This window comes from Lolium perenne, chromosome 3 (genome assembly GCF_019359855.2).
Source record: "Lolium perenne isolate Kyuss_39 chromosome 3, Kyuss_2.0, whole genome shotgun sequence".
NCBI lineage: Eukaryota > Viridiplantae > Streptophyta > Magnoliopsida > Poales > Poaceae > Lolium > Lolium perenne.
The window spans coordinates 69500494-69524837 of record NC_067246.2 but is presented as its reverse complement, the minus strand read 5'-3'; the positions used below and the strand labels follow the sequence as shown (position 1 = coordinate 69524837).

At 44.6% G+C, this 24344-nt stretch overlaps 1 protein-coding gene and 1 long non-coding RNA gene across 2 annotated transcripts; both read right to left on the bottom strand.

Annotated features, from left to right (window-relative positions):
- Positions 1-1990: 1990 nt before the first annotated feature.
- On the bottom strand, positions 1991-5386 carry LOC127341563 (acyl transferase 9). The gene is made up of 2 exons (XM_051367432.2): positions 4874-5386; positions 1991-3123 (listed from the first exon to the last, which is right to left on the bottom strand). Exons 1-2 carry the CDS (start codon positions 5306-5308, stop codon positions 2296-2298), a joined length of 1263 nt encoding a protein of 420 aa, XP_051223392.1. The 5' UTR covers positions 5309-5386; the 3' UTR covers positions 1991-2295.
- Positions 5387-20277: 14891 nt separating this feature from the next.
- Positions 20278-22815, bottom strand: LOC127341564 (uncharacterized). The gene is made up of 3 exons (XR_007875638.2): positions 22321-22815; positions 21223-22207; positions 20278-20715 (listed from the first exon to the last, which is right to left on the bottom strand). It is a non-coding gene; the product is annotated as an uncharacterized lncRNA (long non-coding RNA).
- Positions 22816-24344: the final 1529 nt, after the last annotated feature.

Sequence of the window (24344 nt, the reverse complement as noted above, 5' to 3'; positions counted from 1 at the left end):
TATTTATTTCAATCATATTGTTGGTGTAAACTATATATATGTTTCCTTTTAGAATAATTTTTAAAACGATTTTACCATAAGTTAAAAATCTAGAGGTGCGGACAGTTTCTTAGTTCCAACGTCCATCTAAGATATATATATATTTTTTATTATTTTTATTATTTAAACTAATACGATAGGGCCCATTTTAATAATTCGCACAGGGCCCCGGATTTTGTCGGCCCGGCCCTGGTGGTGGCAGGCAGGCGCGCAGCGCGGTGGCATGCGCGCAGCCAAGCAACATCAGCTATCAGCGGCATGGGCGTGGCAAAGCAATAGCAGCTAGCAGCGGCATCCGTGCAGCCAAGCAGCAACAACGCGCAGCAGCATCACTCTAGAGCTGTAGAGCACTAGGCCAAGCGGCAGCACCAACCACGGCCACGTCCGGACGCGTCGTCCGGGTCTGCGTCCCATTGGCTCCTCCCGCGCTCGACTCTTCCGTGTGCGTGATCATCCTTGCCTGACCCCAAAGCTCGCGGCTGCAGTCAGGGGCGCGGGCGGCGGCCCGTATGGGAAGATCTAGGCAGCGGCGCGGACAGTTCCTGTGAAGAAGATGATGATTTTTCGAATATTCTGTTTTTCAGTTTCAGTTTACAGGCTCTATTCTGCGCTAGCGTTTTACGACCCGTAAATACGTTTTCGAAAGATCGAACTCAAGTTTTTCGGTTTACACTTTTACAGGTTCTGCTAGAGATGCTCTTAGAATATATGTCAGCACAACTCAAAGATAAGGACGTGGATTAAATTCATGCATAAACAATGACAGAAGCGCATCACCAAAAAAAGAATACTCTGCCAGATGGTCAAGAGAGGAATATAGGTTGTGAACTAATTGTACGACACATGTAATCCTATTTAGCATATAATTAACCTCTTATTTACTCCAATAGACCAATGGGGATAGCCCATGAGTCATCCCCCATTGAGTGACACTATGTTCTTAGATCAATAAGAACATGTGAGATGCCATGTCATGGTTCCATATTTTCAATCGATGTTAGTTGTGCTCCTATTTGAGCTATGATTTTTTTTCGACGAACATGACTAGGGTCTATTTATCTTTAGGAAAAAAGGCACATGGCCTTGATCAACACACTGACCAACGAATACGTAGGACATGTAGCGTTGGGCGGCATGGGCCTGCTACGACTTACACCAGTCACTTTGTACAATTTGGAATTTAGGTAATTTGTTACTACAACTTTGTGGTACCAGATTCATCCTCCAAAATTAGCTCATTTCACGATTCACATCTCGAATTATCGTTTTGAAAAGGTTTATCCATTATTGTGCGTTGATCTGAAGAAGTGCCAATCTACGTCCCGTGAACCTGTTCCAATGGTTCATGGCAAGTACGTACGATCTTGGCGCTCCAGCACACCAATACAATGTCGACCACCAAGGCTAACATCCACCACAAGCTCTAACTTCATTTCATACACATGTCGGTGAGCATAGACTTTTGTTTGAAGGAAACACGGGAAACTTCACCACAACAGCGTGATCCCCGAATTTGATATTTCACCAGGATAGACTCAAGTGCAATTTTCATTCTTTTTGTGATGGATCCAAATCTATTGGTGCCATTTGTTCTGATTTAGTGCATAATCAAGGTCAGTTCATGACACACGCTTAATCCGGAAAAATACCAGCCGCACTGATCTGTGCGAATTTAGGATAATTACACTTTTGCAACCCAGTGCATGGATAAGAAGTTTATATTTGGTTAATTATATTGTTAATTATGTTAGCCCTCTTGACTATGAACATGTTTCATGTTTGTATGATTTGTTATGCGTTCAAGATCAAATCACTATAGAAAGAATGCTTAATTAGTAGAGTTAAAATGTTCATAGTAATCAAAGTTCTATTAATATTGGCCAAGTTTGATCTAAGAATGTTGATGATACTGTACATGCCAAGACCCAGCACATAACGAGACAGAGAGCTCTTAAAGAAAACGGAGGTATTCATTACCAACACCCGGCTCAATGCATGAACGGTGCATGTATACAACAATTTTATTGTCTTGTATCAAATGGTGAAGTGCATTGAATCGGCTGTCTATATTCTAGTAAAACAAGTAATGTAAGTACTGAGGAAGATGTAGGAACAAATAAATACAACCGGCAGAAGCACTACAGTACATTAGAGCAGGTAGAAATACAACAACAGCGACAGTATCAATCAAACAACTGTATCAGCAGCTCTGTCTCGCCATGGATGACGCGTGGCCAGCAAAAGAAGAGAGCTCGATCAGGGCAGGTCCTCCTTCATGCCGCGGGTGAACTCGTCAGAGTGGTCCTTGGTGACGCAGCTTGCGAGGATCCTGGTGCCGTCGAGCGGCAGCGGCGCCTTGAGGATGACGACAGAGGCGATGAAGTCGTTGTTGACGAGCGGGCCGGCGAACATGGGCGGTCCGAAGCCGTAGTCGACGTCAGAGAAGCCGAGCTTGCTCCAGTCGGAGACGTAGACGGACTCGTAGTTGAAGGTCATCTGGAAGGGGTCCTGCTGCGTCTCCTCCTTGGCGAACTGGAAGAACTCCACGGCCATCCGCTGCTTGGCCTCCCGGATCATGTCGATCACCTCCATCACCGACGACTCCAGCACCTGCTTGCTGGTGCCCGACATCTTCACGGGGAAGATGGAGTTGCCGTAGTAGCCGGCGTCGAGCTTCAGCAGGTGGCGCACGCTGGCGAAGAAGCAGAGCTTCACCGTGGCCTCCGGCTCCAGGTTGAGCGCCCGGGTGCGGCACTGCCACAGCTTCGCTGTCAGCACGTCGAACCCGGAGCAGAATTGGCCGCTGTGCGCCTTGTACTGCTTCTTGAGCCCGTCGATGTAGCCGGTTGGGAAGTCGAGCACGATGTAGTCGAGCGCCAGCACCGGGAGCTCCGGGAGCGGGCCTGGCTTGATGCTTGGGTTCGGGAACTTCTCCCTGTCCCACACCGGCAACACGGCCGGTTCAGGGAGGCCCCGCGCCATGTCGCCCACGGCCTTGACGAACTGCGCCGCGCCCATGCCGTCCGCCGACGCGTGGTTGAACCGGAGGCCCATCACGAACCCGCCGCAGGTGAATTTGGTGATCTGAAACCATGAGAGTTTGAAGTTTTAGCACTGAATCTGTTGAGTCCAAGCGTTGGCAAAGTTGAAAGTGGTAAAGAAAAAGTTGCCACGAAACGAAATATTTGGAATCTACATTTCCACTAGCATTTCATTTCATCCGCATTCCATGTTGAATTGGCTGTATTAGCTCGTCCTAATCTCCCGTAAACGCTCCCATAGTTCCCACAGGCTGTCCCCATCGAAAACATGAATTGATAATCATGGGGGAATTGGCAGTTTCTGCTCAATCATACTACCGCATGGTCGACAGGGATGCACACACAAAACACCAAAGAAGAACGAGTGAGAATGCATTCTGATCATGATAAAGTACCACTCCAGCAAGCCTCCCTCCCACTAGCTACTCTAAATTTCCAAACGTACTTGAAAAAGACCTACGAACATCAACGACCTCAGAGACCAGTGACCAGCTATTGGTGGGCAAAAGCAGAAAAGCAGGCTACGAAAACCTTAGCTTAGCTTAAAAGCAAGGCAAACATTCAGACAGACATACAACACCTATCTGCCTGGCAAGGACAACACGTACAGGCACAATGGGCTAATATTCTGGTAAGCCAGATTGTACTACATCTGTGTCACCGCATAAGCTGCAAGCCTGAAACTAATCCTAGTGAAGACGAGAGCTTAGCCAGATCGGCCATGCCCTGCCTACATGTACAGTAAACTAATGACAGGTGAGATCGCCACCACCGAGGCCTAACATGGAGTAGTCAAAGTTGGGTAGATCAGGTGTTACTGGCGATCACTTTCAGCCGCGGAATGATGGGAATCCGGCCTTCTGCGTTCAGCCAGCGCGGGTGCACATCTACCAAACCATCCGTGACCACCGGACAAGGCGTGAGCAAGCCAGAGGCTGAGGCAAAGTTGTACTTGGTGGCACGTACCGTCGCAAGCAATGGTGGCCTTTTGCGACGGAACAAAGTGCAGTGACACGTACTGTGGCACCACCTACGACGAGGCTCCCCACGGCTGTCCGTGTCCGGCCGCCTCCTCGTCGGAAACGCCGTGGTTTCACACAGATCTGCACGAGCCTGTCTCGCCGGCCGCGCGCATTCGGCGCCGTGCCAAGGCGATCCCCATCGGCTCCAGCTACGCACCAGCGCGCCGCCCGCGTCACCGGCGGCCACTCGCTCGCTCGGCGGCGGGACCGCTCTACCTACCCGATGGCGTGACATCAAAGGCGCGCCGGCTGTCTGAACTAACCATGTCTGGTGGACCAAAATGGAAGGCATGCCGTTGCCAACTCGAGACTAGCGCGAGAGTTCGACGGAAATGTTGGCAACGTCCAGCCCCGTTGAAATGTCGTAATCCCATTTAGGCAGGCTGACGATGATGACGGGGTGACACTGCGCGGGACCCACGTGCCAGCCTCCTCGACCGACACTTCCAACCACTACGAACAGTATCAGTAGTATACTCGGTTCTACTCTCTCTGACGCGACAAAAGGGTGACCAAGGGGAAAAAAATGAGAAGCTTCCCACTAGCTACCACGACGACGCCATCCATCTGCTCTCCTGGCCTAGCCAGGTTTTGACTTCTCGCCTCTGCAAGCTCGCGCGATCCCCAGATCTACCTCGGACACGCAGAGATCTAGCTCTACTCAAGCTACCGAATCATCAAACAGCAAAACATTGGAAGCTTAACTAATTAGCTTACGGACCACGGCGGCCTAGCTGCTGCTTCGGTGGAAACTTGGGAATCCATAGTTACCTGCATCATCATGATGGTGTTGTGCGGCTCGACGCCCCAGCGGTCCTCGGCGGGGTAGGGGACGAGGTCCTCCTTGGGGAGCAGCAGCGGCCGCTCCAGGAACTTGACGTCCTCCAGGCTGCACTCCGCCTCCGCCTCCGCGAAGTACACGCCGTCCGCCGTGCACCGGATGGCCGGGCACCCCTTCTCCGGCTGCTCCACGATGCGCCCGGAAAGCGGGTAGAAGTACGCCAGGGCTTTCCCCAGCGCCTGGCGGATCACGCCGGGCGCCGCGTCCGCGCCGGAGCGGAAGATGTGCATCGACTCCACCAGGCCGCGGTGGGTCGGGTACCGGTCCACCCACGCCAGCGGCAGCGTGTGGTCGGGGGTCTCCCCGACCGGCTTCACCGGGCCCTCCGAGATCCGGGTCACCTTGAAGCTCGGCGTTGTTGCCATGGCCGCTGTGCTCTGTCTCTGCTCTTTCGTCGGTGTGCTTGTGTGTCTGGGACGAAGGCTCTGAAGCTCGAGCTGGTTCTTAGTTATAAATGGAGTTAGGGAGTGAGTTGGTGGCTGCTGCGTGGGACCACGATGGGAGAGAGCGTTGAACTTTTCCGTGGTCGTTCGGTGGCGGGCTTTTAACGGCCCAGATTGCCTGTCGGATGGGGTGTTTGACGTACGGGTTTACCTAGCCGTTCAAACGCACGTTCTGGCCGTACCTACTTCATAGCATTTCCTTCAGGAAAAATTCATACTACTCCGTACTCCTTTTTTCGATCTGAACATGTGTCCTCTAGAATCTCTATGTCTGATCAATGGGGAAAATATTATATATGTCTACGTGTGTGTTCACCTTTTGTGCGTAGTGGATGAAGAACTGGAGAAGGAAGGTGAACGTGCACCGGTGAAGGAGAAGAATTCGACGACGGGGACGACCATCTATAATGGCGATTGTTTCTTTCTTGCCATTTGCCCAAATTATCTGGCGTATGATTTATTTTGCTTATAATATACCACTTTTCGCAAATATTACTAATATATTTGGTAATTGCTTAATGGTGTTAATAAGAAAGATAAACCCAAGATACAAATTGGTGTCTCGGCTTTGTGTTGGTCTATTCAGACCTTCAGAAATGATCTGATTTTTAACAAACAGAAGAGAACAAAAAAATTGCAGCTTATTCGCAGAGCTTCGCACTAGATTCAGTAATGGGCCTACCTTCTCCCGGAGGACCGGGGATGCTATGGATATTGGATGCAACCATCTGCTAACTGTTACTCACGACTTCTATTTCCGGACTACTGGATGGCGCCATACTAGTAGGCTTCAAAATGGATAGCTATATGTTGCTTCTCATTTTCGGATGGTTGATACATGTCTCAACCCTCACTGGTTCGTGATGTAAACTTTGGAATTATAGACTTTTAAATAAATGAGAAGTCTCTGTGCATCGATTAATGTAGAGGCTGGGGTATGCCCCCCATTTCGAAAAAAATGGCGATAGCGAGTAGCGATACACGTTTAGAGTATTCCTTTTTGTGGCGATTCCCCAGAGCACCCACGTAGCAACAATGGACGAATAACGGTGGGTAATACAAAGAACTTTATGTTAGCCCTAACGAGAGAGGGAGAGTTGGAGGATAAATTGACTGCATGAGGAGTCAAAGAGAAGATGCAACGAGAACACCAGTATTTGCAACAGCGTAAGATATGCAACAACAAGAGCATGTCTGATCAAGGAAGAGAGAGTAGATGGTGTCCATGTGACATAAGCCAAGGGTGCAATATTGTGTGGATCCTATCATTATCCTTTGATCAATTCTCTTTCAAGAAAACATGACCGTATTTATCCGTTCAATTTGTAGCTAGGATTTCTTATTGTATAAAATGAAAGTATATACATGTTTCTCTCTGCTAATCCTCACTAAAGAAGGCAAAGAATGCAAGTCATTTGTTATAAACGAGTCTTCAAGAATTTGGTGTTTCACCTAAGGAGAACTTATATTCGGGCGTTGACCTTTAGCCACGACACACAAATAATAGGAGGTGTTCAATCGGAGGAGAAGGAAGAAAAAAGAAGGACAATAATGAAGAGGAAGGCGAATGAGGGGACGGTGGATGGCCATCTGCTGTGGTGGGAGGGCAATAGAAGGGGGGGCACAGGAGCTTGGTCGCGATAGGAAGATGAAACCACTGGGTACAAAGTTCTTCCTGATAACGCTTGAGACATGACATATGTATCTTAACATATATTGTTCGTTGATCAATTGAATTAAACGAAATAATTTAATAAGAGCGCATTTATCAGATCAATTTTGCAGCTAACCTTCTTTTTCTTAAAGAAAGAACTAGATAATGACATGCTCATCTTAGACTCTAACTAAAAAAAGGCAAATAATTCAATGCCTAGCCACTCTGCTAGCTGCCCGATTGGTTGTTAACCTTACATTTCCCAAAATGTAAGCTACGTACATAGTGCTTCTCCACAAAGTGACGTTCCAGTCAGAGACACGATTACCAGCTGCTTAATTATATATATGATCCAACGTCAGCTGCAAAGCGTATTTCATCTTTTTATTTGAAAATGGTTCATAGCAAGTGGGATGTGCACGATGACAGGGACAATGCCAACTTGGCAATTTGTTTAAGTTCGTGATGCCTCATGGGCCATTGGGCTTTGCCCCGACCTTTGTTTAGTTTTTTTTTCTTCATTTAGGCTACCTTTCAATGTAATAGTTTGTGTCAATTTTGTACTATAGTTGCATGTTGCTACGAACCAACAAAATTACTAGTCACCTGATACACGTGTTATCATGACATGTCGCCCGCTCATAAACTTAAACACGCCTTAACTCCAAACAAGACCTTCTAGTGGATCGCTTTGTGAAGGACAGAGAAAAATACATATCTTCTTCATAATGTTCATACTTTTTGGGTTATTTTGTGATACTGCTGATGATTATTAATAGATCGGTGGATTTCTCGCAAAAAAAATGTTCAAGTTCCATTAATACAAGGAAAATTTTCACCTCACACCTCCCTCCGAAATCTCCTACTAATTATGTTCAAATGTTTGTTAAGTTTTGAATAATTTGCGAATAGGATAAAATGTCCACTATATATAGTATGATTAAGGCGAAGAAAAAAATGGCATGTGGTATGCATGCCTGCTTGTGTGTGTGTACCGAGGTAGTGCTCATCAGCTCATGGGGTCGTTTGGAGTTTGGACCATGTCCATATGTAGCTGGTGTACTTTGGCATGCTAATTCCCACATTAAGAGCATCTTCACTCGTCCCTCCAGAGGGCTAAATTAAAAACCCAAAATGGAGGCACCGGAGAGAGAAAACACGCCCAGCCATGTCCCCTATAAACATTTTTTGTGTCGGCGTAAAATTTTCTTTATCCAGCACCCCAGGCCAACCCCATTCCATAGGGAGGAAACCAGGGGCGCTGGCTAACGCTGACCCAACAAAAACAAGCCACGCGTCCTACCATACCATAAATGGGGTAGTGACTGAGTCCATACTCCCCCTATAATCAAAAAAATCATTGGCACCCCCTATAGGAGCAAACACCGGATCTCGTGTGGTGGTTTTAAGTGGAGATGCTCTGACTAGTAATTGATAACATGGTGCATCTAGGCATCTTCTTTATTCTGGATGATAATTTTAAAATTTACAAATTCTTGCATTAATTTAATACAAATGTAGAAATGGTTGAGCAATTTCTACAGTTAAGTAGCATACACATATTAGACACGCCACAGAGAAGCAACTAAAAACCTAGCACATCTATGTCAACTGGATGTGCATAAATCATCAATGAAAATAGCAGTCTGGAACATAACACATACGAGTTGGTCGATCGACCATGGACGAAATAACAAGAGGCTCACTGCCCTTGCACTAGGAGAGAGATAGGTTCTAGAGGCATGATCTCCCGAATGGCCATGCAATAGGACTTGAAGTAACCGTGGTTTGTGGTGCGTGAGGAGGCATATGCGATCTAGGTTCTGGTGACCGCTAGTGTTCACAACGAAGGACGAGTGGGAGAGGCACTCCTCTTCCACACTAAGAGCATCTCTAGTGGTTCCTCTAAATGAGGACCTCTATATCTCCATATAGATGATCATCTATAAAGATTCCCTTTTAGATGTTCTAAGTTTTTCAGTGGAACGTCTATATCTAGACCATCTATATTTTTGATATAGTCACTGTCAAGTGGACCTCTTGATCTCAGAGGTGTGTGGGGACGTGTGCGCGGGGAAGGATTTTGCTTTGGATGGTCCTCGCTCCGTCCTCCAAATTTGGAGGATGAGTAGAGGAAATGGATGATCCTCTATATTTAGATGGCCATTTAGATGAGCCACTGGAAGCGTTTTTTCAGCTCATGGTCATCTATACACATTTAGATGATCATATAGAGGAGCCACTAGAGATGCTCTAAATGGATGGTATAACTGTATAAGGCCATCTTATATAAGGAAATCCAAGTCTTACTCAACTAGCAATGTGAGACAGAAACAATTAGTCCCACCTCTTGCCTTGCTAAATTTAAAGAAATTTACTTGCAATGGGCCCTAAAACCCATTAGGAGATTCCAACATGGAGCAATGGTTGCACACGGCGGTCATTGTGGCCGAGCTTTGATCCATACTATTTCCATTTCTATGAATATAAGACATACACACGTTTTAAAATAAACTTTGACCGAAATTTGTAAGCAACACTATCTCAATTATATAGTACACAATTGATGTTGTCAGATTTATATTAAAAACATTTTCTAATGATACAAATTCTATAGTATTTATTTTTATGTACATAAATTTATTTTTTTCAAAGAAAAATCTTAAAAAACGTGCCTATCTTCAAAAAGTGTGTTTGACACGTGAACGCTAGTGCTCCTGATTTTTAAAAAGCATATTTTTTGGATTCTAAATTTTTTGAAATTAAATACCAATATATATATATATATAGAGCCCAACTATTCTCGAACCCCCCTTAAGAGGGGTTCTAGAATAGCTATTCTCGAACCCCCTCTAACCACCATCTAATCCCGACCCGACCCGCCTGAAAAAACCAGTAGCCTCGAACAGAACCCCAACTCCACGCAAGTGAACCCCTCTCACATCTCCTCTATCGTGCACATCCTCTAGCCGAGACAGCACTCCCCAATCCAACCGTGCCTCCTACCAGGTCGGCGCCGGCGAGCGAGCGGCGGCGGTAGCCGACGTGAGGGAGCCGGCGACGGAGTCCGGCGAACTTCCCAACCAGAAGACCTTCTTTCGCGTCGGCATGGGAAAGCGAGAGCAGGTTCGTGGAAGCTCAACACCTAGCCCGACGAGATTCCCCAGCAGGAAGATCTTCTTCCATGCCTGCTTCCCACCGCCGTGTGCTCCAGCCGGGCGCCTCCGACCGAGATCTCCTCCGCGCAGCTCTGATCCGGGCGCTCCCCAACTCCACCGAGCAGCTCCGATCTGGGCGCACCCCAACCCACCGCTTGGCTGCAACCCCTACGCGGCCCATCTCCACCCCTTGCTTCGCCGGCGGCCACCTGCTCGGATCCCTGCGGGTGGGCTGGCGAAGACACCCGATTGGACTGCCGCCAATCTCATGCGCGCCCCCTGACGGCATCCACATCGCGCGACGCGGGCCTGCATCCATGGAGCGTACCGCCAGCCTACTTCCACATCACAAATCGCCGGTCTACCTCCACCATATACGCCGCCGGCATGAATCCATGAACGCATGCACCTACCACCCCCAAGCGGCATCCCCATGTTCCATCATCCACTAGCATCTTGCTACGCCGTCGATGATCTCCTCTAGTTACCCGAGACGCCCGCCGCTTGGATCTAGATCCTCCGGGAGTCTACAGATGTCGATCCGGAAATCCACGCCAGAATCAACGGGAATCCGGGAGTCCATCCGTCGCTCCGCCGGAAATTCACTCCACGCCACCAGAAGCCGTGCCGCTCGCAGCACAATCGCGTCTTCCTGGGAAGTCGGATGCGGGAGGTCGTGAGTCCACCCGCGCGCAACCGCAGTGGAGTCTCGCAGGTTGGTCGGTAAGAGTCACATCTCTCTCGAACCTCATTTTGTGATTCTCCATTTTAGGTTCTCTGAACTGCTCGAATTGAACTATTTCTTCTTGTATTTCTCGTCGCCTATTTGTGCATAAACATTGTCTGTAGTAATGTTTAATTAATGTTTATTGAGATCCAGCTCTTTTTAAGTGAATCAGCCACGCCAAGAAAAAAAAAAAGGTCAGGTTTCCCTGCACTAGTAAATAAACTACCCGAGGCGTCGGTATTTAGGACGTTTCCTAATCGTTTCATAGTAGTCCATTCTTTATAATCAGGATCACAAAATGTACTTTGGGTCTTTTTCGATAAGCACATTTTTAAACCTTGAAGTTCACCTCTGCCGCAAAGCACGGCCGCCGCCGCTCTCACCCCCTGTCAGCGCGCATGGCCGCCGCTGCTCCCACCACCTGTCGGAGGCGCCACTCCCTTTCCCTCGTTGCACGGCCGGCTACCGTAGGGGACGCCCGACCCTCGCCCCGCATCTCGACCGTCTCGTGCCAACGGCGCCGCTTCCTATTTGGTGAAGTTCACATCTCCTGCAATTAGTTTGTCCAATTTTGAATTATTTTGTTAACTGAATTTTGAAGTTCACAAATGGAAAAATGTGTAGTTTAGATATAGGCATGAAAGCTGCCGGCGGCGACCTCTCCAGATGCTGCTGCCGGTCACATCTCAAACTCCTCGCATATATTTGTTCGCTGCCCTGGTAACCAGCACACCGCCCCTTCCTTTACCCCTCTTACCAAATGAACTCTGTAGTTTACTGTCTTAAAAGCATGAAATTCAGATGATGAACTTGTGAAGTTCAGTCGATGTGAGAAATTGGGCAGCGCTCGGATACCATCAATGAAATTCTTATGTTGTTCAAAAGGAGAAGTTCAGATAGTGCTCCTCAATACCGCTACTATGTAGTGCCGATCGCCGATGCTGGCCATCGTACCTCAACCACCTTTCTCGTAATTCGTGAGAAGTTCAGATATAGGAACCCAATCTCCAAAAAGGTAATTGAGACCTAGGTCAGCTTGTTCCACTCGATGATTGCCTAGTTATCTTCTGAAATTCACTATTTTATTGGGTAAAAGTTCACTTCGCCTATGAGGGGAAGTTCACCTATTTTTAATTATGCCATCATGGTCTTCTCGTATATTATCAATTGTGTATTGCAAAAGAATTAGCTTTCAGAGATGCAACTTATATATGCCTTCATAGTTCACAAAATAAAGTTCCGGTGGTACACTTATGTATTGAGGGCAGGTCAAAAGTCTGAACGATGTGTTGGTACTTGCTGATTGATCTTGCTGTTGTTTAGCCCTTAATTATCCAACACTTCAGGATGAAAAACTGAACTACACTTTCTTGATTGATGTGCCAGTACTTCAGAATTTCTAGTTAGGACGTTCACTTCGTACACATGTGAAGTTCACTTTTATCCAACGAAAATAGTAATAATTTTATTCTTAATTATCAGGATTGTACTTCGTTTGTCGTAGAAGTTAGTTTTCTATTTTTCGTGTAGTTCAGTTTTTGCTTCTCCGAAAGTACTACAGCTTCTTTTTGTTGCTGTTTGTCACTAGTATGCTGCCTCCTCTGAACTCCGATATTGTTGCAACAATTTTTTTACGGAACCAAGTGCAGCATTTCAGTGATTCTCACTTACATATATATGATGTGGGTGTCACCGGGAAATTTAGTTTTACTTTTCTTCCAGGGGAGTTCACTTGGTACGAAGGCAAAAGTTCAGTTTTTGTAGCGTAACAATTCATTTCATAATCAGCAAGCTATTTAGTAATGAGCTAGTTATTAATTTATTGTAACAGAAGATGCATGCAGCCAAGGTGATTTTGAACCACTTCCAGGGGCTAGTTTGACAGTCATAATCATCTAGCTTCTCTCTCTTGTGTTGATTATTTTCTCTATGCACTACCAACTTTTTTAATGTGCTTGATAATGTGGTACTTACCTTACTTGAATTTGTGCACTCGATTTATTCTGCTGCTGTGTGCACTCGATTTATGCTGCTGCTCTCTGTACAAACATAAATTTATGCCTTATATAAAACATTGGAAGTTCAGTTTTTTATCTTCTCTCCGTACAAAACGTGAACCCATTTATTATGCTACTGTGTGCACTCAATTTATTATGTCAAACAAGTTCAATTTGTTCACAAGGAATTTGCATCTGTTGGAAGTTAACTTTTCTTTGTTGGGGAATCCACTTGGGTGCGGGTAGTTCACTTCTTACCTCCTATTTATGTTGTTATGAAATGATATTGTGAACTGCCCATGCTATTGCTGCTGGACTCGCACCGAGACTGCCGCAAGAAGCAACAGCGAGGACTTCCACGAGCACCGGTGCGAACTCTGGCAAGCATCGCTACGGATTCCCTTGAGCACCAGGTTCGTGCAATACTCAAGCGACCTTCTGGTCCTGTAAAGGTGAGTAGATTTTGTGCCCTAGGTTCCTCTAAAAATAAGAACTATGTTTCTAGAATAATTTCCACAAGAATTTGTCTCTCTGATGACAATCCTATAATTTAAAAGAAGTTGTTCTTGCAACAGCTAAAGAGGTTCACTCTTTAGTCTAAAACCAGTTCAATACATGAAAAATAGAGGTTCACTCTTATCTGTATGTACTGAACTTGATTCTTGCGGCTATTACGTTGTATCTTTTTAGCGCGTATCTGGTTTTAGTTCAGTTTAGTTTTTGGCATTGTTCAGATCTTGGGCACCAAAAGTTCAGTCCGTAAGCTCTTGACGTGACAGAAGTATTTTTTTGTTCAATACTACTTAAGTTAACACAAAATTCACCCCTTTCGCACAGAAATCTCATTTTTACGAGGAAGTTCAGTAAGTCCATGATTAAATATCACTTTTATGTTGTATGTGCACTTCATACAACTATGGTATTCAATAACTTTACTTCTTCTAATCCGTGAAGCTCACTTCTCCTAATCTGTGAAGCTCACTTCTCTTAATTCGCGAAGTTCACATCTGCTATTTTTTTTTATACATTCCTGCTAGATAGAATATTTGTGAAGTTTATGACTGCGATGATTCTTGTTTATTCAATAGTTATATCTTATGATGAAATATTTTTTACAGTACATAAACAGAGGATGATTGTCTTCAGCAGAAACAATCACCTTGATGATTAATGTATAAATGATATGTTCATTGGAGATCATTTGAAAAAAATGTTAATACTACTTCCATTTTTAGTGTACAATGGCTGTGAGTAAATTGTTAATACTAGATTATTATTTGGAACTGAGAAGTGCACGTGTATCCCGAGAATAATATTTGTTAGTCTTGAAGTTCAGTTCCGTGGAAGTCTATATCCTTTTTAAACGAGTTCATGTTCGCTGAAACTCAACTAGAAGTTTGCTTCGGCCACGCGGGAGGTTCATTTTTCTTGCAATTCACTCGAAAAATGGTTCCAAATCATGAGATTCTGGAAGTTCGGGTTCCAAAAATGGTTCCACAACGCTAGCTTTAATAAAAAAAACTTTTGAGTTTGATGTGTAAAACAATTAAAGTTCACTTTTCGTTTTGTAGAGTTTGATGTGTTAAACCAAAGTAGGAGTTCACTATATTCAGTTTCTGAAATTCCTTTTAGTTCTGAACTTTTATCTTATGTTGTCAGTTAACTCTATAGAGTGTTTCAGTTCCGTACCAAGTCTTACATTTTGTTTCAGTTAGTAGCATGTTTAGGAACTAGGTTGTGTTGTCTGCCAAGACAGTACTAGTAGTATTATGATCTTACGTGTGGGGATGTTGGATGCTAGTACTGTAGGTAGTTGATTTGCATGCTCTACAAGTTGCGAGTTATATATCCTCTCGTAGCGCTGTCGTCTGGTTAACCACCAGAGCAACCCAGTACACCTCAACCACCTCCACTTAAGCATATAGCATATAGAATATAATTTCGCCATGCTTTGACACACTGCATTTCGGTCTGTGCATGCGTTGAATTGCCTGATTCACATTTAACATAGTATAAACTTTCTGCTTTCCCCACCCCCGAGTACACTTGCAAGTTGCAAGAGTGGTATTTTATTGACTGCCCATAAATCACCAATCTCAATCCCATTCCCATAATTCCCATTTGTTTAGCTCTCGTGCTTTGGGGTCATATTGCTTGCTATCTGTAAGCAACAAATCAATTAGGCAACACCATGCATGCAGGTCTGATTAATTTTACTTATTGTGTGCTTGCTGGGTATTAAACATAGAAGTCCATTTAATCATGTCTCGATAAGTTCAATATATCGACAAGTTCAATTCGTCTGCATAAGAATTTAAAACTTCTTGGAAGTTAACTTTTCTTTTCGGGGGAATCCACTGCGTCAGTGGGAGGAGTCCGCTTCTGGCTAGTATGAAAAATAGGTGTTCACATTATTATGAGATGCCTCCGACTAGTATGAAAAATGGTAATTTACATTATTATCAGGGCCAGTTCACTTCCTATATTTGGGGAGTTCGTTTAGTCTGTCTGACTATTACAGTTTAAAGCACACAGGCGGCACTTTGCGACATACATCAGCGGCTGGAGTAGGACCTACCTCTCCGTCGTATAGCCTTCTATTGGTACCGAGACCAGGTAGTTGAACTATCTCAACCTGAATTTAGACGATAGCAATGTGTAGTTCAATCTGTGTCAGCCATGAAGTTCAGATAGCAATGAATGTGATAGATGTTTTTACTTGCCTAAATACTACTAGATGGATGGATTATTCATGAATACTTCTCTAAATACTATTGTGCAGAATCTGGCGTTGTCACTTGCTTGAGATAAGGTTGCGCGGGTCAACTAGCAAGGCAAAAGGCAATGAGCGGAGCAAGGCAAAGCGTGCAGCCATCAATTTCCTGACGTCAATCCAGCGGCGTGGAGCAAGTTGCCATACGTGCTAATCAGTGATGCTCCTTTTTTTTGAATGAAGCAGATCCTCTCACCGTCTCACAGGAGTAGCTTTCAAATTGATGCTCCTTTTTTCTGAATGAAGCAGATCCTCTCACGGGAGTAGCTTTCAACTTGTATGTTGGTGCTTCTAAACTGCTCCAGCTTGGCTACTTTTTTTTTGTAGTTTTGTGCCTTTACCAGCTACGTTTGTACTGTTGCAGCCAAAAAATGATTTTTGTGCAGTGCACAAAACAGATTAAATATTAGAATATGTAAAGTAAAGTACTGGAAATTTGAATGTGCTTGATGTTCAATGGGAAACTTACTTTTTGTGGGCATTCACTTTGGGAATGGTGCGAAGTTCACTTTGCACCATCTGGATGTTCAGTTCAAAATATGTCAGAAAATTCACCTCGCACAAGCCAGAAATTTATCTCTTCTAGGACTTCAGTTTGACCACAACGGAATTTCATTTTTCACTATGCAGAAGTTTACCTTAAAATCACTGGAAGTTTGTGCAAACCTACAGAAGTTTACCATTTTGTGGGATGTAATTTTGACCACGATGGAAAGTTCACTTTGTGCTATGCGGAAGTTCACCTCCAACATGTTCACTTTTTTCCCGCGACCGGAAGTTCACTAACAGCTATCGGGAAGTTCACTTTCATATTCGAGCTGCTCACGCACTCCGTCTTTTCCTGGGCGGAAATCATACGCATAGAAATCTTTCGTACGACCATCGATTACGAAAATCGATCAAATCCACATACAATTAACACTAATATAACTCTAGTAATACCCCAACACACCATAATACCACACCTAATCAATCTAGATGAGCCAATTCGAAATGTTCTAGCGTTATCTTCGGCTTTGCGTATTTCTAAAATTAAACTTAAATCTTTTAGAATTTGGAAAAACATTCAACATGAAAAAGATGCGCCTAATCAATATCTTTTCAACTCAATATCATTTGGAACATTCCAACGTGGTCCGGAAATAAACCCCCCAAAAAAGTACGAAAAACCGAGAAATTCAAAACGCTGAATCAAGTATTTTCAAATCTGCTCTTAAACTGTAAAGAATTTGCAAAAGTTATCTTCATGAAAAAGATGCGCCTAGTCATCAGCTTTCCAACGGCATATCATACACATCAATCAAATAAACGGTTCGAAAATTAGACCCCCAAAACTGCACGGAAATTGAGAAATCCGCGAAAACGTTGTTTCGTATATTTAAAATTATTTCTAAACAGTAGAGAATTTGGGAAAACGATGAACACGAAAAAGTTGCGAAATTTATGTGCGAATCCAACGGTATATTATACGCATCAATCCGATAAGCGGTTTGAAAATCATCGTGAAAATACTGTCCGCACGAACATGCAATTCTGGTATTCCGTCGAGAAGTTCACTAGGAAACACCCGGAAGTTCAGAAAGGGTTCGAGAATAGTTATTCTCGAACCGGTTCGAGAATAGCAGACCTATATATATATATATATATATATATATATATATATATATATAAACATTCCGAAGGTACAGTAGAAATTTTGAAGAGAAATATGTTGCATTTTGAGCTATACAAAAAAAGACAAATTTCTGACAAATATCTACTCCTATACGTAGCCACAAATTTGTTTTTTTCATGTACCTTAAAATATAATGCAATTTCTATCAAAACTTCACACGAGTATTTAGGACATATGTATGTGTTCATAAAATAAATGTGACATTTTTTTAAAAAACATACACAATTTTTAAATATTTTAAAAACGGGTATAGCACTAGCGCTCATGTGCACCAAATGTGCTTCCCCCTATCTTGCGCTACACCAAATTAGCATGCATACAACAACATACAAAGTTGGGATCAAGGCTAGCTGTGTTTTGTTGGCTTGTCTTAATCGAAGCCTTTGTCACCTACTAGCTTAAGCATGCAAGATAGGTAGATCATTGATGCATGGGTCTTAGCGGACAGGTCGAAATTAACTGTTAAATATCTGGAAAGTCAGGGCCATGCAAACTTCGCATGCAACACGCGCGCGTCTTGTTTTAGGTTACAACAACTCGGGCACCCACTCGCGAAAAGGAACAGAGCGAGCTAGCGTAGCCTGGCCATGCTAGTGCAGCAGCATCATGCGTGATGCCCTGTAGCTTTCGGCTGCAGCACGACGGTAGTGCTACCTCTCCATTGATTATTCTTACATCCCCATCCCATCAATTTACTCGTTCAACAGCTCTGTGGAACATGCCAATAGTTTTTGTCGACTAAAGGACCACCACAAGCAAACATTGTGTGGAATTAAAGAGCTTGTGGAGCATGTATGCCACTTTGGTTTGTGCATAAATTTAACAACCTAAAAGTTATACCATTAAAATTTAAAAATATAACATATGGAGTTTCTAATAATATAATTTTTATAATATATAGCTCGTTTTATGTTTGTCAAATTGAAAATCTAGGGATACGAGCAATACCTACAAACCTAGACGGAGCTTTGTCCGTTTTGGTCCGCGGGGCAACAACACAAGGGCCAATGGGGTGACGCAAATGGACCAAGCGCCATGAATTTACCCACACCGACAAATTTTAAGCCTAAACTTGGGCTGGAAGCCTGGAATTGCGTTCAGAAGGATAGATGAAGCGTCCGCACGGTTCTCCATGTGTCCGCCCTAGGACAATCGGTTAGTGACTCACCTACTGCCCACCCACGTGGTCCTTCTTTTTAATGCGGGAGGTTCGCTTTCCATCTGCATCATAGTGCGCTGCTCTATCTACTTTCAACCGCCAGCCTCCCTCCCACTCCACACGGCCCCTCGGTGTGAAGATTGGGATCACCTGTCGTGATGCCAAAGATGCGGTTGCACAACCGCACAAGGAATGACAACAAGAAATGCTACATCCAGGACCCGCCATCGTGGCTAGGTGCATATGCTAGATTCGGAGTCGGATCGCCACCGAGTTAACCAGATGAGGTTGGGCATCATTGTCTTTGAGTCTGGCGATGAGTAGACACGGAACTGACATCGGCACCAGCAAAATGAACCATAGTTTAACCATGGTTTATTATATTTACTTGTTTTGTTTTGAGTGAACTCAACTTTTTGCTCAGTACTTGTGCGTTTGTGGCACATATTACTCCATTTAGTGAAAAATCATCTAGAACACCTCTTTTAGAAGGCTTGGATATGTGTCCAGTGGGAAAGGTGTGAACTGAACGGGTTCAAAATTATCAGAATGATGAAAACGAATGGAACAACTAGAGATGAGAAACATGTACATGATCATCGATGCGGACCTCCGATCTTTAACAATTTTATCGCGCCACATCAACATATTTCATTAGACTGAGATAAAATGCTAAACTGGAGTGAAACCGTGTTTAATTTCTCTTAAGTGAGATATTTTGGTAGCAGTTCCACTAAGTGAGGCAATATGTGTCGCAAATACACAACTACAGGGTAAAGTGAAATTCACTCTTTTTTTGCGAATAGAACTCTGGCATTAAAAGAAACAGCGAACAATACAAATCATCTCAATAAAAGTAAAAAACAAAAACAAAATTCTTGAGATGCCTTTCGTCTTAACCTCCAGACCGTGTCGACGGCGCGCCGCAGCTGGCACTCCTCCCTGAGTCATCCTGACGTTGTTGGTTGCGGATGGGAAGTCGCCAAACATGTCAACAAGACCACATTCGTCTCGGAGACGAAGAAGAAGAAATAAATTTCGATGAAGCTCCTTGGCAATCCAGAGATCTCCACATCAAGAAGAGGTCATCGAGAACCATATCACTCTCGCTCGACGTCGCCATCGAGATGGGGTTGAAGCTGGAGAGACTATCAGAGAAGACGCCGCCACCACCACCTGAGCGCCGCCCCATCAAACCAAAACCCTGAAACAAGGGGAACAACGCCCTCCCGCCAATAGGGGCCGATTTCCACCCCGCCTCCATGTCCTGAAGGCCACACAAGCAAGGCAGATCGTCGGCGGCGCCAAAGAAAGACGAAGAAACCCCAATCATTTACTGAGCATTCTCTCGGTCGAAGGGGTTCCAAATGTTTTTTAAAAAAGAAAACAAAAAATGTGCGAATGTAGCTTTAGAGCACCGCGTATATATAGTCCATCATTGTCTGCGGGGCACCTATTTAGTACAAGCCAAACGGATCGAAATAGATTTTAGGTCCCGGCGTTCCATTCCGACGCCACTCGTACGTTGGGATATCACTAGTTGAATGCCCGTGCGTTGCCACGGTTCCACAAATTTATTTTCTGTCACATAATTCAAACATAACCCTAACTTCCTTAGAGCATCTTCACTCGTCCCTCTACCCCCCATAAATCATCCAGCGCGTGCCTTTATGGGGGTGGTGGGGGGTTAAGAACTACTTATCTGCGGCACCGGCTCCCAGCCGCAGCCCCCAAACGCGGACCCCAAATAAATTTAAATAGATCACAGATCACATAGTTATGGCGCCTACAAATCGATCGAATAGTCTCAACAATCACATCATCGCAAGTCGCCGCGAATCAATGTGTAGCGAATCAAAAAATGGCGCATGTCGGCCGTCAATACATAGCCGCGGAAATCAAAGGGCGAGATCACCCACCGGCGTAGAAGGCTTTCTTGGAGCACCAGCCTGGGTGCTGGCGATGAGCTTGACGGCCACGGTGACGAGACGCTACCTTGGCTCCCCGACGCGGTGGGGGCATACTGGGGCAGGGTCTCCACCATCCTCTCGATGGAGGCAGCCCTTTGCATTAGGGCTGCCGCCAGATCCTTCCGCTCCCTTGCCTTCTGCTCCCTCTGCCGACGGCTGGCATTCTCCACCTTCCGGTGTTGCAAGTCGAAGGTCCACTCGATGTTGGAGTACTCCCTACTTGCCAAAAAATGTTGTACATATAAGTTATTTTTCAAAATTCAACTAATGTAAAGTTTGACTAAATATGTAGAAAATATAAACATTTAGAATATCAAATAAATACCATTAGATTCATCATGATGTATCTTTTTGTATGGTATACATTTGGTACTGTATATATGGATAATTTTATCAATAAACTTGGTCAAACTTCATATAGTTTTGACTTTAAAAAAATCTTATAGGCAATACATTGTGGCAAGGAGGGGGTAGTATTTTTTATTGCATCATCTTTTCGACCCTGAGTAACTTCTACCAATTCAAATACATACATGCACACAAAGTCTTCAGTACGACCATATAAAATTTAGCAAAGACGCATTACCACTTAGATCACACATCCAGCAAGCAACCTACAAAATTAAGAGTTCCTCAAACTGAACTCCGAACTGGAACGTACATGGAGATTTATTTACCCATAAGTTCAGCTATAATTAAGTACACGCGAGGAAGCTCAAAGACCTGATGGAGTGATGGGCATGAAGCACTGGTGCAACAATGAGACATCTCCACCGGGAACTCGACAGTGGGGTGGAGACACCGACGAGGCATCTCCACCAGCGCATCCTTGTCTTGCAGCATTTCTTTGGCATCTGTGCCCCTTTTATCTCTATGTATCTTCTAACAGGCCATTGTAATAGGCCACTCTTCTAGGATCCCACATGCAAACACCATTGCTGCTGGATCTCTAATACTTAAATTCACATAATTATGAGTAAACTTGAATAAAGAAACAACTTTCAGAAATGAGAAGCACCATAAAATACAATAATTTAAGGAAATTAAGTTACCTAAGTTGCGGAAGTATGAATTTTAGTTAATGTTGCGGACAGAACAATGAGCAACTGAATAACTTACATTATCTTCTTTTATTGTGGATCTGTTGCTACTCGAGTCTGATAATAGCCCATAAACACACTAAACACGGCCTTCGCTCCTAGCACCCACAGCCGTAGCTGTTGGCCCGACTGCTTGTGGCGCTACATTCTGAGGTGAAAACAATAAGAATGTATACAGCTATCACTAAAATCAAGATCAAATACCCTTCCCATTAAGTATCTACAACTCTTGTCTAATTTTTGGAAGGTCAAGTTGCGAACAAATTGTGTTTGAAGAGAAGTACATTCAGATAAAGATCATTGCAATATATGCAACATGGAGATTAAAGTGCAAGAGCATTGCAATACACTGAAAGCAAATTGTTTGCTGGCAGGTCGGGAGCAAGTAAATTATATTGACCCACAACACATAATACATACATGACCAGGAAGAGGAGTAAATGTGGTTTAAGTATTACGCCAAACATTTAGAAGGCCACGGAATATAAGACAGCAGCAGGAATACCATACTGGGCAAGAAACAGGAAGCGACTACTGCACACATGCACACCGGTAATCCGGAGGAATACAAGGTAGAGCACATGATCACAAGCGCTGAATCCCGGATGCTGCAAAAATCAAGTCATCATCGAATCAACACAAAATTTACACTAATTGAGATCACTTCGACCTAGTTGTTGTAATTTACAAACAGCAAAAATCTGATGAGTTAATGGCTAACCGATTCAGGTAGAGCTGCGAATATCTGTGATAGAGGGCTGAAGGCGGCGGCGAACACCAGACCCTTCTTCTCCACGCAGCATGCCAGCATCAGGCACCCGAACCCTGATGTGACTACACCCTGCAAAATCACAGCAATCCGGAGGAGCCAAAGAAAACCCCATCCCAAATCCTATCTGATTAGACTATGGATCGTGGATCTCACATACGAAATTGAAGTTGACGGGGATCTCCACGCACTGGCATGCCCGTAGTAGTCGCTGCCGCCGCAGCGGACATAGCCGCCGGGGTGCTGGATGGTTAAGAAGAGATGGATGCTCCCTTGCAGAAAGGGAGAAGCGACAGGGAATGGAGAGACAATGGCGGCGCTAGTGTAGAGCGAGGGATGAAGAGGAGGAGAGAGCGTGGTGAGGGAAAGGGGAACCCCATGACTCCACGATGGTCTTCCTCGGTAGGGAGATCAATTGATTGACCCTTCAATCACAATCATCAAAATATGGTATCTATACTACTTTTTTCGGCGTATCCGATAATAGTGGTCAATGAGGCACCTTTATCCAATACTCTCTCCGTTCCTTGATATCTATACCTAATAATAAAAGCGAAAGCGTTTTCGTGGTTCGGTCCGTTTGGTTTGGTCCGCCGTTTCGTCCGTCCCAGCCTTACATCCTACAAGAACTCATAATCCCGATTGATTTGTGTTGTCTCCGTGTTGTATAGAAACTCCGGGGTTCCCCTACCCTGCCGTCGTAGGAGCCAGATAGGGTAGGAGCCTGAAATTGTAACGCTGCAGATGTCTGTCCTTGCGCACCGTCCAGGACGCACCATCCTCGTCGAATTTTGCTACGAACGTGGAGATCGGCTGCTAACACCGGAAACCGCCGTATTCGAGCTCGTCCACATGCATGGCCGTCTTTGTCGACTCTTTGATCTCTTTGACAACTGGATGACAGACGCGTTTAGGCTGCTGGCACTACAACATCTGGAAGGAGGCAAGGAGCCGACGCTGCAGGCTGCACCTCGTGCAATGTGCTCCGCCTCCGCAGACCGACAAGAAAATTTGTGATCGAAAACTACCTAATATCTGGCCGTCTCTTCGCGGCGGAAAAGAGATCGAGCAAGAAGACCAAGAGACCAAGAACATAAGATCGATCAAAAAAATTCGTGGAGTATGTAGATCGCTAGCTTCCATCGATTCGCCCACCTACCGTATTGCAGATCGTGTTCGCGAGGAGGTCGCATCGTCAAGGTGGCCGGCGCCGCCGATTCGTCCTCTGAGTATCTGCTAAGTCAATTGTCCATCGACTGCCTACTTGATGTGTAGCGTGTCCCAAGTCCTGACGAGCTCCAGGGAGTTCTTCAGCTGCTCACATGCCCTGGTGAAGTTGGTTTGCTCTACATCTTCGACCGCCTCAGCTGTGTTGGTCCAGGACAAGGTATGCGCCGACGGATGGAAGTGATTCATATTGATATTGATATGCTGAACTCCTCTGCATATGTAGAACTCAATACGCCCACAAGTTCACTACATGATGTACGTCCCCATTGTTTGCAAAGGGGCAAAAACAAAAAGACTTATATAACTGAATATTTAAGAATTGGATTAGTGAATGCCATTTAAATCATTTAGATCACAATGTTATTCACATTATTTAGTGTGCAAGGGTTTGTGGCTATTTCTAAAATCATACGTGAGATTTATATTTCTATAGAGGCAGGAAGAGCATCGTCCAACACCAAACACCATTTTTTCTGCGCTTCTTTAGACTATCTTTGTTTTAGAGAGAACTTTACTACGGAGCATTACTTGAGAATATATAGTTTCAGCATGTAACGTCTATTATAGATCTTATAGATCTGAGTTCAGTTGTACCGTACCAAAAATATAATTTGAGGGAGGAAGAGGGAGAACTCAAGGAGCGGCGAGGTCAAATGTCGTAGAGGAGGAGGGATGCGCCAGCTGTCGTCGTCGACTGGGCATCGCGTCAACACTTGTCATAAGCATGGCAATGCACCAGATGTCAG

Bases quoted from the DNA above. Each gene is read 5' to 3' on its own strand.
- LOC127341563 (XM_051367432.2), bottom strand. From the start codon at position 5,308: ATGGCAACAACGCCGAGCTTCAAGGTGACCCGGATCTCGGAGGGCCCG. The intron at 3,124-4,873 runs GTAACTATGGAT...TCATGGTTTCAG, and splicing joins ACACCATCATGATGATGCAG to ATCACCAAATTCACCTGCGG.